At 42.0% G+C, this 12,791-nt stretch overlaps 1 protein-coding gene across 1 annotated transcript in view; it reads right to left on the bottom strand.

The window, feature by feature from the left end:
- Nucleotides 1-12,791, bottom strand: part of pola1 (DNA polymerase alpha 1, catalytic subunit) — a 54,627-nt gene that overhangs the window by 2,585 nt on the left and 39,251 nt on the right. The window contains exon 36 of the mRNA XM_022766271.1: nt 6,634-6,730. Coding sequence (XP_022621992.1) covers nt 6,634-6,730 — 97 coding nt within the window. The remainder of the gene's footprint in view (nt 1-6,633; nt 6,731-12,791) is intronic.

Below are 12,791 nucleotides of genomic sequence, written 5' to 3'. Positions count from 1 at the left end.
ACACACACACACACACACACACACACACACAGTCCATATGGCCGGTTGTCATGTCCTCGCCATCTCCACAGCCCTATCTCCTGTCTCGTCCTTCCTGCCCACTACATTAGTGGCTGCTGGATAAATACCAGCCCACTGACTGCCCAAGGGAACAAAGGTTAGATACACAGAGATCAACAGTGTGAGACACACAGACACAGACACACACAGACAATTGATGGTAGTTAAACACTTAAAAAGCACACCAACTCACAGTCATGGCGACTAAAAAACATCCAAGTGACAAACAGTAATCACACATGCATGCACACACGCATGGAAGATGGTGTGGTTGACTTAAACGCCAGCAGCAACTATTACCAGATAATCCTCATGTTAGCAAGGACAGGGATGGAGGAAGAAAAGGGGAGACGAGAGGCAGGGAGAGACAAACTAGTCTATTTATCTGGGGAATAGAAGGGGGTGATGATGCATGATCAAGCGAAAGCAATCATGTCATCATTTCTGAAAGGTAGGAGAAAATAATTCCCCCCCCCTCCCCTCTTCTCGTTCCTCACTCCTTTCTCTTTTCCACCTCAATCACTGTGTGGCGAACAGATAAAAGAATGATTTAAGAGTCACAGAGAGGAAAAGAAAGAGGGAGAGACCTTGCTGCAAGTCGGAGCACAGTGGGGAGTGCAGTTCAAATAAATAGCCTCCCTTAAAGAGCGAGTGTGAGGCAGAAGGAGAAGGGTAGACGGCGTTGTTGGGAAGGCCGAGACATGAAGGAAAGCGGAGAGGAGTGGAAATGGCAAGAAAGAGATGCGGACTAGAATGGAAGATGGAAAATGCCATGTTGATAGAAAGCATACTGTGGAGAAAAATGCAGCTTTAGATGCTGAAAACTTTGCATAATTAATAGCATCGGATTGAAATTTGTCAGTGTCGATACCATCTATCTCACTGTCACACACACACACATACACATGGACTCCAGCACACACACGCGCACAGTGAGTGTATCAGGGGTTATCTTTGCTCTAACTAGGTGTTGTCACACACTCATGCACACTCTGGCGGTGCTGGGCACGAGTAGATCGGGGCTCTGCACGCTCTAACTAGGTGTAAATACAATAACAAGCCTGTAATTAAGTGAGCATGATGAAGTTAATGGAGATCGGCCATTCCGTCGGCCGCCTCCATGAATATTCTATTAGGCTGGTGGCGACGGGCAGCTGGAATAGCAGTTAATTTAATCACCACTCGGAGCACAGGGAAACTTCTTTGTGTGAGTGTAATTGCACAGAATGAATAATTGATTTGACAATCGCACCCGCGGATTTTGCCACCCCGCTTTGTATCGCCGGAGAAAGGGAGGGGAGCGTGGAAGATGAAGAGAGTGAGCGCGAGAGAGGGGAGAAAATGGAGAGGGAAGGGAGGAGAAGAGAAAGAAGATAGAGACAGAGTGAGAGGAAGAGGAGTGGAAGAGTAGAAGAGGACCAAATGCAGAGCGCTGAGAGGTGGCGGGGAAGCTGTCGGTAAATGGATCATTAGAAAAGCGCAGCTCAAGGACAATTTATATTTTATCAATGCAGCAAAATTACATTATTGCTCACACACGCAATCATACTGCCCACACTCAAGATTGAGACCTGGAGGGGAGGAGTGATGGAGGGAAGAGAAAGGCAACAGATAGATTGAAGAAGGGAGGGAGGGGGAGATAAAAAACGGAGAGCAGGGGAGATACAGGGAGAGGAAAAGTGACATGAAATGATTTGAAAGTCATTGATACGGGATGTTCCCAGCTAAGGGACGGACAGCATGTTTTTTTTTTCCAGTGTGTGTGCGCGCCTCTGTGTGTGTGCGTGTATAATCTATTAGAGATCTCCTGCAGCGGATGAAATTACCTCCATGTTTTACTTAGTCGCAGCAATCAGGCACAAAAATGCAATGTACATGTAGATAAGACAGGCGCACACTTGCAAATGTGCGCTCACACACACAAACACACACACAGTTAAGCTGATCAAATTACATTCAGCTTTGACTCAGAGCTCTTTTATGTGAAGCTATTTTACTTTAATGTGCTTTATTGTGGATGTGCAGCACACATGTAAACATACACATTGTGAATGGCTGAGTGAAACATAAATAACCAGATATCATCAAAAATAAATGACAGAAGTATTGTAGAATATCAAGATACACTTTCGCCCAAGGGTTTAGTAAACAGCAGTAAATGCCAACATAAGGCTGGTGATATTCTTTGTTTTCTATTGACAATAAACCAAAACCAACATGTTATTTCGTCTCTCGATATTTTCCAATCTTCCTCTCCTCTGAGTCGCTCTCAGTCTCAAGCTCATTCATTCCAACTGAAGACTTAAATCTTTAATAAGAGTGTCATCTGACTGAATCCACCTTTTGAGTTACTAAATTACATATTTATTATTTACTATCTAATGATTCTGGTCCTATTTTCTAGTGTTTGTTGCAGCAGAAGTTATTGTACTTTTTCCAGAGAAAATCCAGTGATTCTGTTCACTATGTGTCCCCCCCCAGACTGAGAACATGCTGCTGAGAGTAGCAATTGTAGAAATACTACTTCTACTTCTGGTAAGCTTGTAGACATTCATATCATCTATTCTGTCACTCCTCACCTCGACTGCACCAGTTGAAGCCTAGCTAAGCTAACTTTAGCTAGCAGTTCAAACAACTATGAGCCGCTGTCTTGGCTGCCAGTGAAGGTGGAGACTTGAGTGGGACTGAAGTCACTTTCATTTTTTTTTCTTTTCTTTTTTTTTTTTTTTTAAAGTAAGTAAATGGTAAATCTGTTGGGGACTATTTCTATTTCCAGGTGTGGATTTATACACATTTGTTGCGTTGGTAGGCATTTCTGGCAGCAGGACGTTGAATGAAATTGAGTCACAATGTTCACAGCAACGGAGGAACAAGTCGCCCAGTTCAACAGTGTGGCTCACTGATATACTGATATATACTGATACTGATATATAGTCTACGGACAACTATGGAGCTGTGTGGCAGAGGAATAAGATACACCAGGCTTTGGCAGGCAATACTTGTTTGCGGGATCAAATCATTTTTCTGTTCCTGTCTCAAAAGTCATATAAGAAGACCAGAGCTTCCATACGTTAACTACTACTGAGCTCAAGTGGTTGCGTTTCAAACTTCTCCCCACTAACACAATGTCTATCCAGCTCTTCTGCTGGTCACAGGTGAAACCAAGACGCTGTTGTAAATCTCGATAGGTATGCACACCCTCGCACAGAGATACCGGTCTATGCGTGGACATAGACAACAGAGTAGAGTAGGGTGTATAGGATTCTATGTCTCCTCCCTGTAATCTGAGCAGTGTGCCCCCTGGGTGTGTAATGCAGTAATATGGGGTATTACTGCCCCAGGACCAAGGGATAACACCTTAAACCTATACTTTATAGCAGCATGAGTGTGTGTATACATGTATTGTTATCTATGTGAGGAAAGCCGTGGTGTGTGTGTGTGTGTGTGTGTGTGTGTGTGTTAATCATTTGCTGGAGACACTGGTTTGTCAGTGTTACAAGACAAATAAGCCAAACAGATACAGTGATTCAATGTAAACCATTGAGTAACTCAGTGACCTACACCTGTCTATCCGAAAACACACATCTGCTGTAAATGTGACCTCCTCGCTGGGTAAAAAAAAAAACCACTAATGCAATCCTCCAAGTACTATATTAACTAGAACATTATTTATTTATTTATTTGTGGGCGAAAATATCTCGCTCTTGGTATGAAATCATACCAGCCAATATCATTATCAGCCATAATTATGTAAATATAATCATCAAAATAAGAGTAATGTGTGTTTCAGTTCAGTTATGGTTGTTTTGTGGAGCTCTGATGAGCTAAACACCTAATGTTGCCTCATGCGGTTATTTCCTCCATTATATCATCAACATGACATTATACTATGTTTAAGTGTAAACTTCAAGACAGCATGTACAGAACGGCAACAACAGCAGTGAGTTAATGCAAACTACCAATATAATTAATTAAGTCTGTTATTAAAAAATGATTTGCTTATTGATACTGAAAATATATTTAAATGAAAACTCCTCTTGTCTGATTTCGCTCCACATTCTTGTGGCTGTCACTGTTACTCAAGTCAAGTCCAAACAGTAAAACAGGAGACTTGTTGTGAATGTTAACTCTGTAGAGTGCTGGGCGGTGCTGCACACCACCGGTAGCGGAACAGTGCTGGGTGTTACAGACGGAAGGCAGCCACATATTCTGCCTCTCAAACAGATTTTGGGGACCGTTCGGGCAAAGCGGAGGGCTTTGGTTTAGAAAACCCTCCAACAGGAAGGGGGGTGATTTGATGGACTGGCAGCTAAGAGAACACAGGAAAGTACTTGGTTGTGGAGGCGCAATAAAGCCAGTAACAAGTAAACACTATGATGTTCGGACATTGTATGATGCACAGCTCCTGGGTGGCCCAGTCCCTCCAGAACTGTTCTGTGTCCCCTCATATGTGATCCTTTACAGCCCTTTATAACACTTTTCTTACCATTTCAAGAAGAAAACTGAACCACCAACTTTAACACACAGATGTTTAACTTCAGCACAAAAAGAGATATGTAGTAATTATAAACCCAAACTGAAATGTTTGCTGCATGTCTATGGGGATATGAGCTCTTGTATTGGGTGTATTGACAGAAATCTCAAAAGGTTTCACTATGTGTCAGGGGGTTGTTGTTACCAACTTTTGAGAACCCCAGAACTTTTCTCTAATCTTTACTTTTTTTAAGTGGGAAATAATAGTTTGACGTCTTCAGGCCTGATGAAGGTTGTACAGAATGAAACATGATAAACCAGCAGTCACAGTGTACAGGAGGTAAGAATTAGTTAATCAACCAATTTAGGAAGCCAAAATTACTCATTGGCTTCACCACTCCAAGCTCACAGACATATGCAACTTGTAACATGTCAAACAGGTGATATTTTGAGGTGTATCAATGCGAACCACTGGTCTACAGTATTGTTTGCAAGGTTAACCCTTTGCATATGAAGTGCGTCTGATTTTGAAGTAGGAAGTGTAAAGACAGCACATGTGAAACGTCTTTCTTTTTAGCTTATCACTGTCTTTGGACTGATTCCTGGCTGCGAGACAAGATGCTAAACTGCTCCACCACAATCTACAGTAATGTTGCCTCATCCGTGTTGTATGCACTATATGTTTGGCCTTCTGTTTGTACGGTAAACTGTGAGCACACATCTCCAGGGCTTTACCACAAAGTAACAAATATACTGTACTGTGTCGTTTTGTGAGGTACAAAATACAACTGAAGCTCGGGAAGAGAAAGCGCAGAGCAGATCAAAAACACTGCAAAGCAACATAAAGAAAGGAGGAGAGTCAAGAATTGATTGGCGATGATTTCTTGCATCTGGGCAAAGACAGAAATAAAAGAAAGCAAAAATGGAGGCTATAATCATGTTAGTACTCCTTCCCTTCCCTCCCTCCTCTACACCGGTCCAATCCCTCTATTTCAGCTCCCTCCATCTTCTGAGTGGTCATCTGTTGATTACATGTTATATTTACCTCTGCTGTCTCATTCTTTTGCTGCCTCACTCAGGTCCAGCCTGGCACACACACTCACAGTATTCAGGCATACATACATAAATAACATACATACATAAATATTTAATCAAATAAATAAATCACTCGGCCCAGCGGCCCTTTCTAATCAAGTGACATCAATCAGGGAGAACTATGGGTAAAGAGGCCTTGTGGCTGACGCCTACTGAGCGCGCCCAGAGCGCTGGAGTAGCGTCTATTTGAGTCCAAGGGGGAAATATACGCTCCATGTCCCATTATAGGAGAAGGGCTATCCTTTCGTCAGCGCGCCCATTACTCCCCCTATCATTTCCCCAAATCTAAAACCTGTTTTCAATCAACACAGCCAAACGAGTGCCTGTCCAAGAGAGGGAGAGGGAGAGAGAGAAAGGAAAGAGAGAGCAAAGGAGAGAAAGCAGTAGAGATGGACAGTGAGGGTAGGGGTAGAGGGAGAGCGATGGAGGGCTCTTTCCTTCTTTCTTCCAGTGATTGGAGCGTTTTGCATTCTGTATGTGTGTGTGATTGAATCCGTCTCCCAAATTAGGGCTGTCGACTCGAGGAGCTGAATGTCCTTAACCCCCCTCCCCATATCCAATGCCCATACTCGGTTACTTTTGTGTGTGTGTGTGTGTAGGTGTGTGTGTGTTATGTGTGTCACATCATTGGTGAATATTGTAAGTGCAGCCTGGGTAAAAGGTTTACGTTGAGCCATTGATTGCTAATGCTATGTTGTATGTGTATTTGTGAGGAAGCATTGTTTGGACATCAAAATTCAAACTTCAATAGTAGTTCTGGTAACTTGATTTCATTCCCAAAGGCAGTATTTCAATGTAATAATAAAAACAGCAAAAAAAAAAAAAAAAAAAAAAAAGAAAGAAGAGAAATTTAAGATTTAAAAATGCAGGCCTGATTTCACAACTAATGCTGCGCAAAATGTAGAAAAATAAATGCTGTAATCGGAAGTAAAAGACTTCTGAAAGTTGGGAACAAGACCTAACAGTACAGTAACAAGTGACATGTATGTGTTCGTGTAGTCTTACTTTTCTCATCACCCTGTAGTACTTTGGCGATAGCGTAGTCCCAGTCAAAGATGAACCTATAGAAGCAGAGCTGGTTGTACAGGGCCTTCTCGGAGTACTGTAGAGAGAACACAAACAGTGTTACTTCAATGAAAACACGAGACGAACAAACCTGCCACACACTCTGATCAATATAATGGCAAAAACATTTCATATAATGTAAAACAGCTAACCTTGTCCCCACTCTTACCCTCCCACCTTCCCATTATCTCCTTCTTTCTTTCTTTTTCTGTGCTTTTCATGTTCTGCTAATGCAACATTCAAGCCACATCACCTAGACCAGAAATTTAAGCATCTGAGTGGGGAAAAATAACGTCAGCTTCCTGGTTGTAATATCAAATCAAAGGTAATGTTTTCTGAATTCCAAGACATCTTCAACACACTGAATGAAATACATTGGAATAATCTTTATAGGTAACATGAGGCCAGAGATCACTGTTGCACTTAAAACATGAGGTGATGGCCTGCTGTGACTGACGGAAATTAAATGATAGCAGAGATCCTGAATTTTATAATAACGTTAACCAAGAAATTGTATTCAGTGTGGATTGGTTACATCATGGCCAAAACTTGATCCGCTTCATAAGTTCAGTATTGGTAGTGATACCGACCTGGCTTATCAGAGGCGTCAACAAACCAGTCGCAAAATGGCAAAACAACCAACGTAGACAGTCACATCTTAATCAAATATGGTATTAACACTGATTTAGCCAATTAAAAATAAGCTATACACTGTTTGTACCTGTTTTCACTTGTTAATAACTAAAACTATGTTACATAAGGAGAGTAGCTGTTTTAGGCTCAAATTCCATTTATTCGGTGTGACTACAAGGCTAGAAATGAGAGGTAATCATATTGGAATAATGCATGTAGAAGTACAACGTTTACACATTTAATTGAATGGTTGATCAACTTCAACTTTGTACTGGGCCCAGCTTCTCAAACATGAAAAATTGCTGCTTTTTTAAATCTTAATCGACAGTAACCTGCAGTCTTTGTGTTTTGGACTGTTGGTGAGACAAAACAAGACATCTGAAGGTGTCATCTTAAACCTTGGGAAGCTGCGAAGGCCATTTTTCTCACATTTTATACACAAAAGGATGAACTAATTAATTGAGAAAATATTTGGCTAATTAATAATAATGAAAATCAATGCATGAGAAGCCTTCCTGAGGTTAGAATAATGATAATAATCTTTTCTTGTTCCGAGATTGTATAAATGCAGCATTATTATCACCTCAAACTCGCTCAAACTTGGAACACACACAATGTGTCACCACTTGTTCGATACAGTTAACAAACCAACACTGCTACCATCCCTTTTATTTCCTCATTGTGTAAGAAGGTTATTAGTTCCTATTATTTTAGCATAGTGAAGATCATGACAGGGCGTAAAAACTGATGAATAGACCCGGTTTATCAGTTTGAGAAGCGTGTAGACTGAACGTGCACCCCACTCGTAGGACTATATCTCCCTGAAAACATCTCCCTTCCTCTGTGTGACACAGTAAAGCAAGAAAACAAATTTGCTTGCTTTGTTAATCTCCACTGCAATTAACTGAAGCCACACGACAGCCTGCCAGAGGGAGAGAGAGAGAAGAGAGAGAGACGGAGAGGATGAGCAAGACAGTGGTGGGAGGGAAAAAGAGGAAAAAAGAGCAAAAGAGAGAAAAGGGTAAAGATACAGAAAGAAGAGAGAGATAGAGAGAATCACAGACAGTGAGGAAGAGAGAGAGAAAGAAAAGAGGGGATCGGGCCTGAAATACCCTCCCTCATAATAGTTTGTTGTGATAAGCCATTGTGAGAGAGGCATGCGAACAGCCGAGGCTGTCAATTTGATTAGCCATTATACTGCATGTTTAATTGCAGTTATTGGCTCGTCATTTCCCTGCTACGCTGGAGAGGGCACGCTAAGCCCCGACCCCACACTGCCATCAGGTGTGCGCCGAGTGCTTTATTATTACCACCAGGAAGAATCCCCTGATAATTCCTGTGTGTCAGTATCCGTGTGTGTGTGTGAGTGAAGTGAAGAGCTTGTGTGTGCCCATTATACCTGCCAATCGGCAATGTGCGTAATTGTAATTTCAGTTTTTACTGCTGTGGCATAATCAAGTGGCAAGAGTATCTAATGCAACTAAATGTAAACTATGTGATGTGTGAATATGAGCGAGTGGGTGAATGAGTGTGTGTGTGTGTATGTGTGTGTGTTTAATGGCTTTCTATGGCTGCCCACATGGCACGCACAGCTGTTGACCGTTGATGCACTGTCTAGTCAACAACCAAACCATGCACATCCCATAATGGAGCCTCGGTTACGGTTGCCAAGGTTGAAAAGCTCGGTCGGCACAAACACCGCACACCACTTCTTCCTCTTGAAAATAAAACACACACATACACACACACACACACACACACACACAAACACACAAACACACAAACACAGAGCAGCACATTCAAACAATATAATGCTGATTGTGGGCGGGCCAGTCACTGCATACTGATTGATTGACAGGTGTCAGAAAGGCGTGGCCAAAATGTTACAGGGTTGTTATTGAATTTAGAGCCCCTCAACCCCACCTCACTCTCTCCCTAACACACACACTGCAACACACACACACACACACACGCCTATCTCGTCATGCAGCTCGGCGCTTTGTTCCTGCTCTGACACCATTTCAATTTGCTCCACAAATCTGCAGCATTTTCAGCCTGACTGCCTAAGGAGCAAACCAGCTGTGAAATTGCCTCTCTCCCGGGAGCGTAGGACCCCCCAGCCCCCACCTCGTACCCCTTGCTCCTTTGCCTCCCTCTTCCCCGACTGACTCCCCCTTCCCCAACTGACTCCCCCTCCCGACACATATATACACATCCCTGCGCATGTACACATGCACAAACACAGTTAAGCTCAAAGGAAGTGGGAGATGTGTGTGTGTGTGTGTGTGTGTGTGTGTGTGTGTGTGTGTGAGAGAGAAGAAAGACAGCAAGGAGACAGGATGTATAGAATAAAGAAAAAAAGAAATAAGAAAAGGAGGCTAAATCTTACAAATTGATCCAAACCACAGAGCAAAAGTGTAAAACGGTGCACACAATAAAACGAGCACTCAAGACTTTTTCAGAGTCTTAAAAACACCTGTCTCAGCCTTTTAGGGGACACACATGCACACACACAAAGACACATGCATCCGACCTCCAAAGAACTTTTGCGTACTATACTGTCGCTCAGGTACACCACTGAAGCAGTTAATGAAAAGGTAGTCAGTCAGACAATATGTCTGAGTTTGTGGGGAAAGACAGTGCAGCAGGCCCAACAGAGTTTATAGAGGATGGAAAGTGTGCAAGCTGCTGAAAGACTACAACTATTCAATGTCTTGACATAGATATGGCTTAGAGGAAAAATATCGCAGCAGCGGTGACACAAACAAGGCCTCAGCATTACACACTTTTCTCTATACTCTGCTCCAGCTTAGCTGCAAACACGCGTTGTAAAAACTGAAGCTCTAAGCCCTTACACAACTGCAGCTGCAGAAAGAGAGAGGGAGTGAAAAAGGGAGGGAGATGGAGAGAAACAAACATACATTTTCCCTCAGCTGTGAGGCCACAAGGCTTTAAAACTCTTGAGCTTTTTAGATGCGATGAGCATTATTGCCAGTTGTGGTAGTCACGCCGATCAGCTTCACAAGACACCATAATGAGTCAATATATGTAAATCTTTACTAGGCAAACACGGCAGGAAACAAAGGCATTTAACTGGTGCTCTCGCCCGCAAGCCTCCAACGATTCAGCACCGGTAATTTCTCCCCATTGAAAGGCATAATTGCCTGCTATTTGAAGATATTCATGCTCAATTTTTGAAATTAATTTCAATTGGGGGGAAATGTAGAAATGTCAGCTCCAGTGAAAGGGATTTGATTTCAATTATCCTCACTCAAAGGACTGTGATTTCCAAATACACTTAAGCAAAATTATGACAAGAATTTTTGTTCGGCAAAATTCAGTGTTTAAAGAGCGATTAGGCGATAATGGGGCAGCTTTGAGCCGGCAGTGAATGCAGCCGTCTCCCTCTGAAAGGCACTCAATTATCTCTGATTGCTCCCGCTATAATGTATCAAATAGAGATACCTGCTATTGCCGTAATTTGTGTGAAAATTAACATGCTGCAATTTCCACTAGAGGGAAAAAGGGAGCTCTAATGGGCGCCTGAGCGTACATCAATAAAACGAGGAGAGAAAAAGAGAGAGACAGAAAGGGAGGGTGAGAGGAGGAGAGAAAGAGCAAGCCAGGAGAAGAGAGAATGAGTGTAAGAGCTAAGGAGGAAGGGAGGGGAGAGAAAGAAAATGAAAAGAAAGGAGCAGGGGAAGAAAACATTGAATAAAAGGGAAAGAAAGGGAAAGTTAGGACAGAGATTTGAGACAGGGTGAGAATAAATAGCCTATTTGAGTTAAGCGCTGTGGAGGGAGGGAGAAGAGAGAGGAAGAGAAAGAAATTTAATTTACTGAAAATATTACAAATTGCACCTGTGCATAACTCCCCCAAATTACCAACCAATCAAGGCAGAGTGCCTATTACTCTCCCATTACATGGAGATCAGATCACGCTCTGAATCTGTGTCCAGAGAGAGAGAGAGAGGGAGGGAGGGAGGGATAAAAAGAAAGAGGCAGAGCGAGAGAGACGGATGGAAGGAGGTGAAGAGAGGAGAGGCAGCACCCACAGCGATGGTAAATGTACCATGATGCAAAAGAGAAAAGGGAAAGCAGAGTCACAAACAAGAAGCGCCTTTACAGAAACTCTGGCACAAACAAACGTTTTTAGTGTAGCGAAAGACAAAACCCTGATTGTCTTTCTGGCTGGTGCTGATATTAACTTAATAATGTATGATGATACTGGCAGATGTAAAGCATGAAGGGAATTTAGCCAAAGTCTAGCTGGATGCACAGAAATCTGATGGTGCTTCCAACAAACCAAAAAAAACCAAAAAAAAAAACTTAAAAAAGCAACTTCTCAGCAGGAACTGGTGGATTCCTCCTCATCTTCTCCTCTTGTTTGAGCACAGTCTATCTACCACCAGCTCAAATAGCCATGAATGGCCTCTTGAGTACTTTGCATAATTGGCAGCAATTTAATATGTAAGCTGCTGGGCTATTAATCTCTATGCAATAGCACGATTCAGAAAACAATGTTACCTAATACTTAAAAAAAAAAGTCAGTGTTAAACAAATATAAAATTATATTTTATACCGAGGAAGAAAATCTCTCTTCTCCGGTAGAGGTCAAAGGACAGGGTCAGCTACAATTATTAAGGTTTAAATATCTTGCTTAAGGGCACTGAAGGAGGACTCATGCGATAGCATGCCAGCCTAAATAATACATTTTAAATTCTTCTTTCCATGTTACACTTAATAGAGAATTCATTATGAAAGTTGTTAATACAGAATGCATTAAATACTCAAAAGCATTTCAATTTGAGAGTCCTGCATACTCGCCCCGGCTGCCTAAATCATTGATTTCATAGCTTGTTCAGCGCTTAAATGTCACACTAGTTGAATTTATGACATGAGAATCACTGAAACACATTCAACTCATTCATTCTCCCTGTTTTTGCAGACTGACTTTAACACTAGGCTTAACACTGTATGCCACCTGTTTGCTTATTTCCTCCTCACACTACCTGTAGCCAGCACACTGTTGAGTAGAGATGCTTCAATCAGACAGTCAGAACCGCCCTGGTTAGACTATATTAGGTTAATAATGACATTTAATGAACACTCTACTTTGTATACCAATTTTATGAATTGGCTAAAATGTGTATCCATTTATCAGTTAGGTTGCGACATAAGATGCGCCACTGTTGTCGTCCAAGCAGACAAAGTAAATCTTATCTCGAAGGTATGTTTGCAACCTTTTTTTTTTTTTTTTTTTTTTTTTTTTTAACCAATTTAGCTTTTCCCTCTACTTTGTGAACCTCTTTAACCTTTAAGGATACAGCGGTGATTTTCTGAATCCTTCCTCAGGCAGGGGGAGACACAGGGAAGACCTTTCTCAATGTGCTATAACTCCTATCTATCTTACCTTACAGTAAATATAATATAGACAGTGTAGTCTAGATTTGGCTAGGTCCAAGT

This window comes from Seriola dumerili, unplaced genomic scaffold (assembly GCF_002260705.1).
Source record: "Seriola dumerili isolate Sdu_G_001 unplaced genomic scaffold, Sdu_1.0 BDQW01000822.1, whole genome shotgun sequence".
NCBI classification, from domain to species: domain Eukaryota; kingdom Metazoa; phylum Chordata; class Actinopteri; order Carangiformes; family Carangidae; genus Seriola; species Seriola dumerili.
The sequence above is the reverse complement of the archived record's forward strand: the minus strand, read 5'-3'. Positions and strand labels throughout refer to the sequence as shown.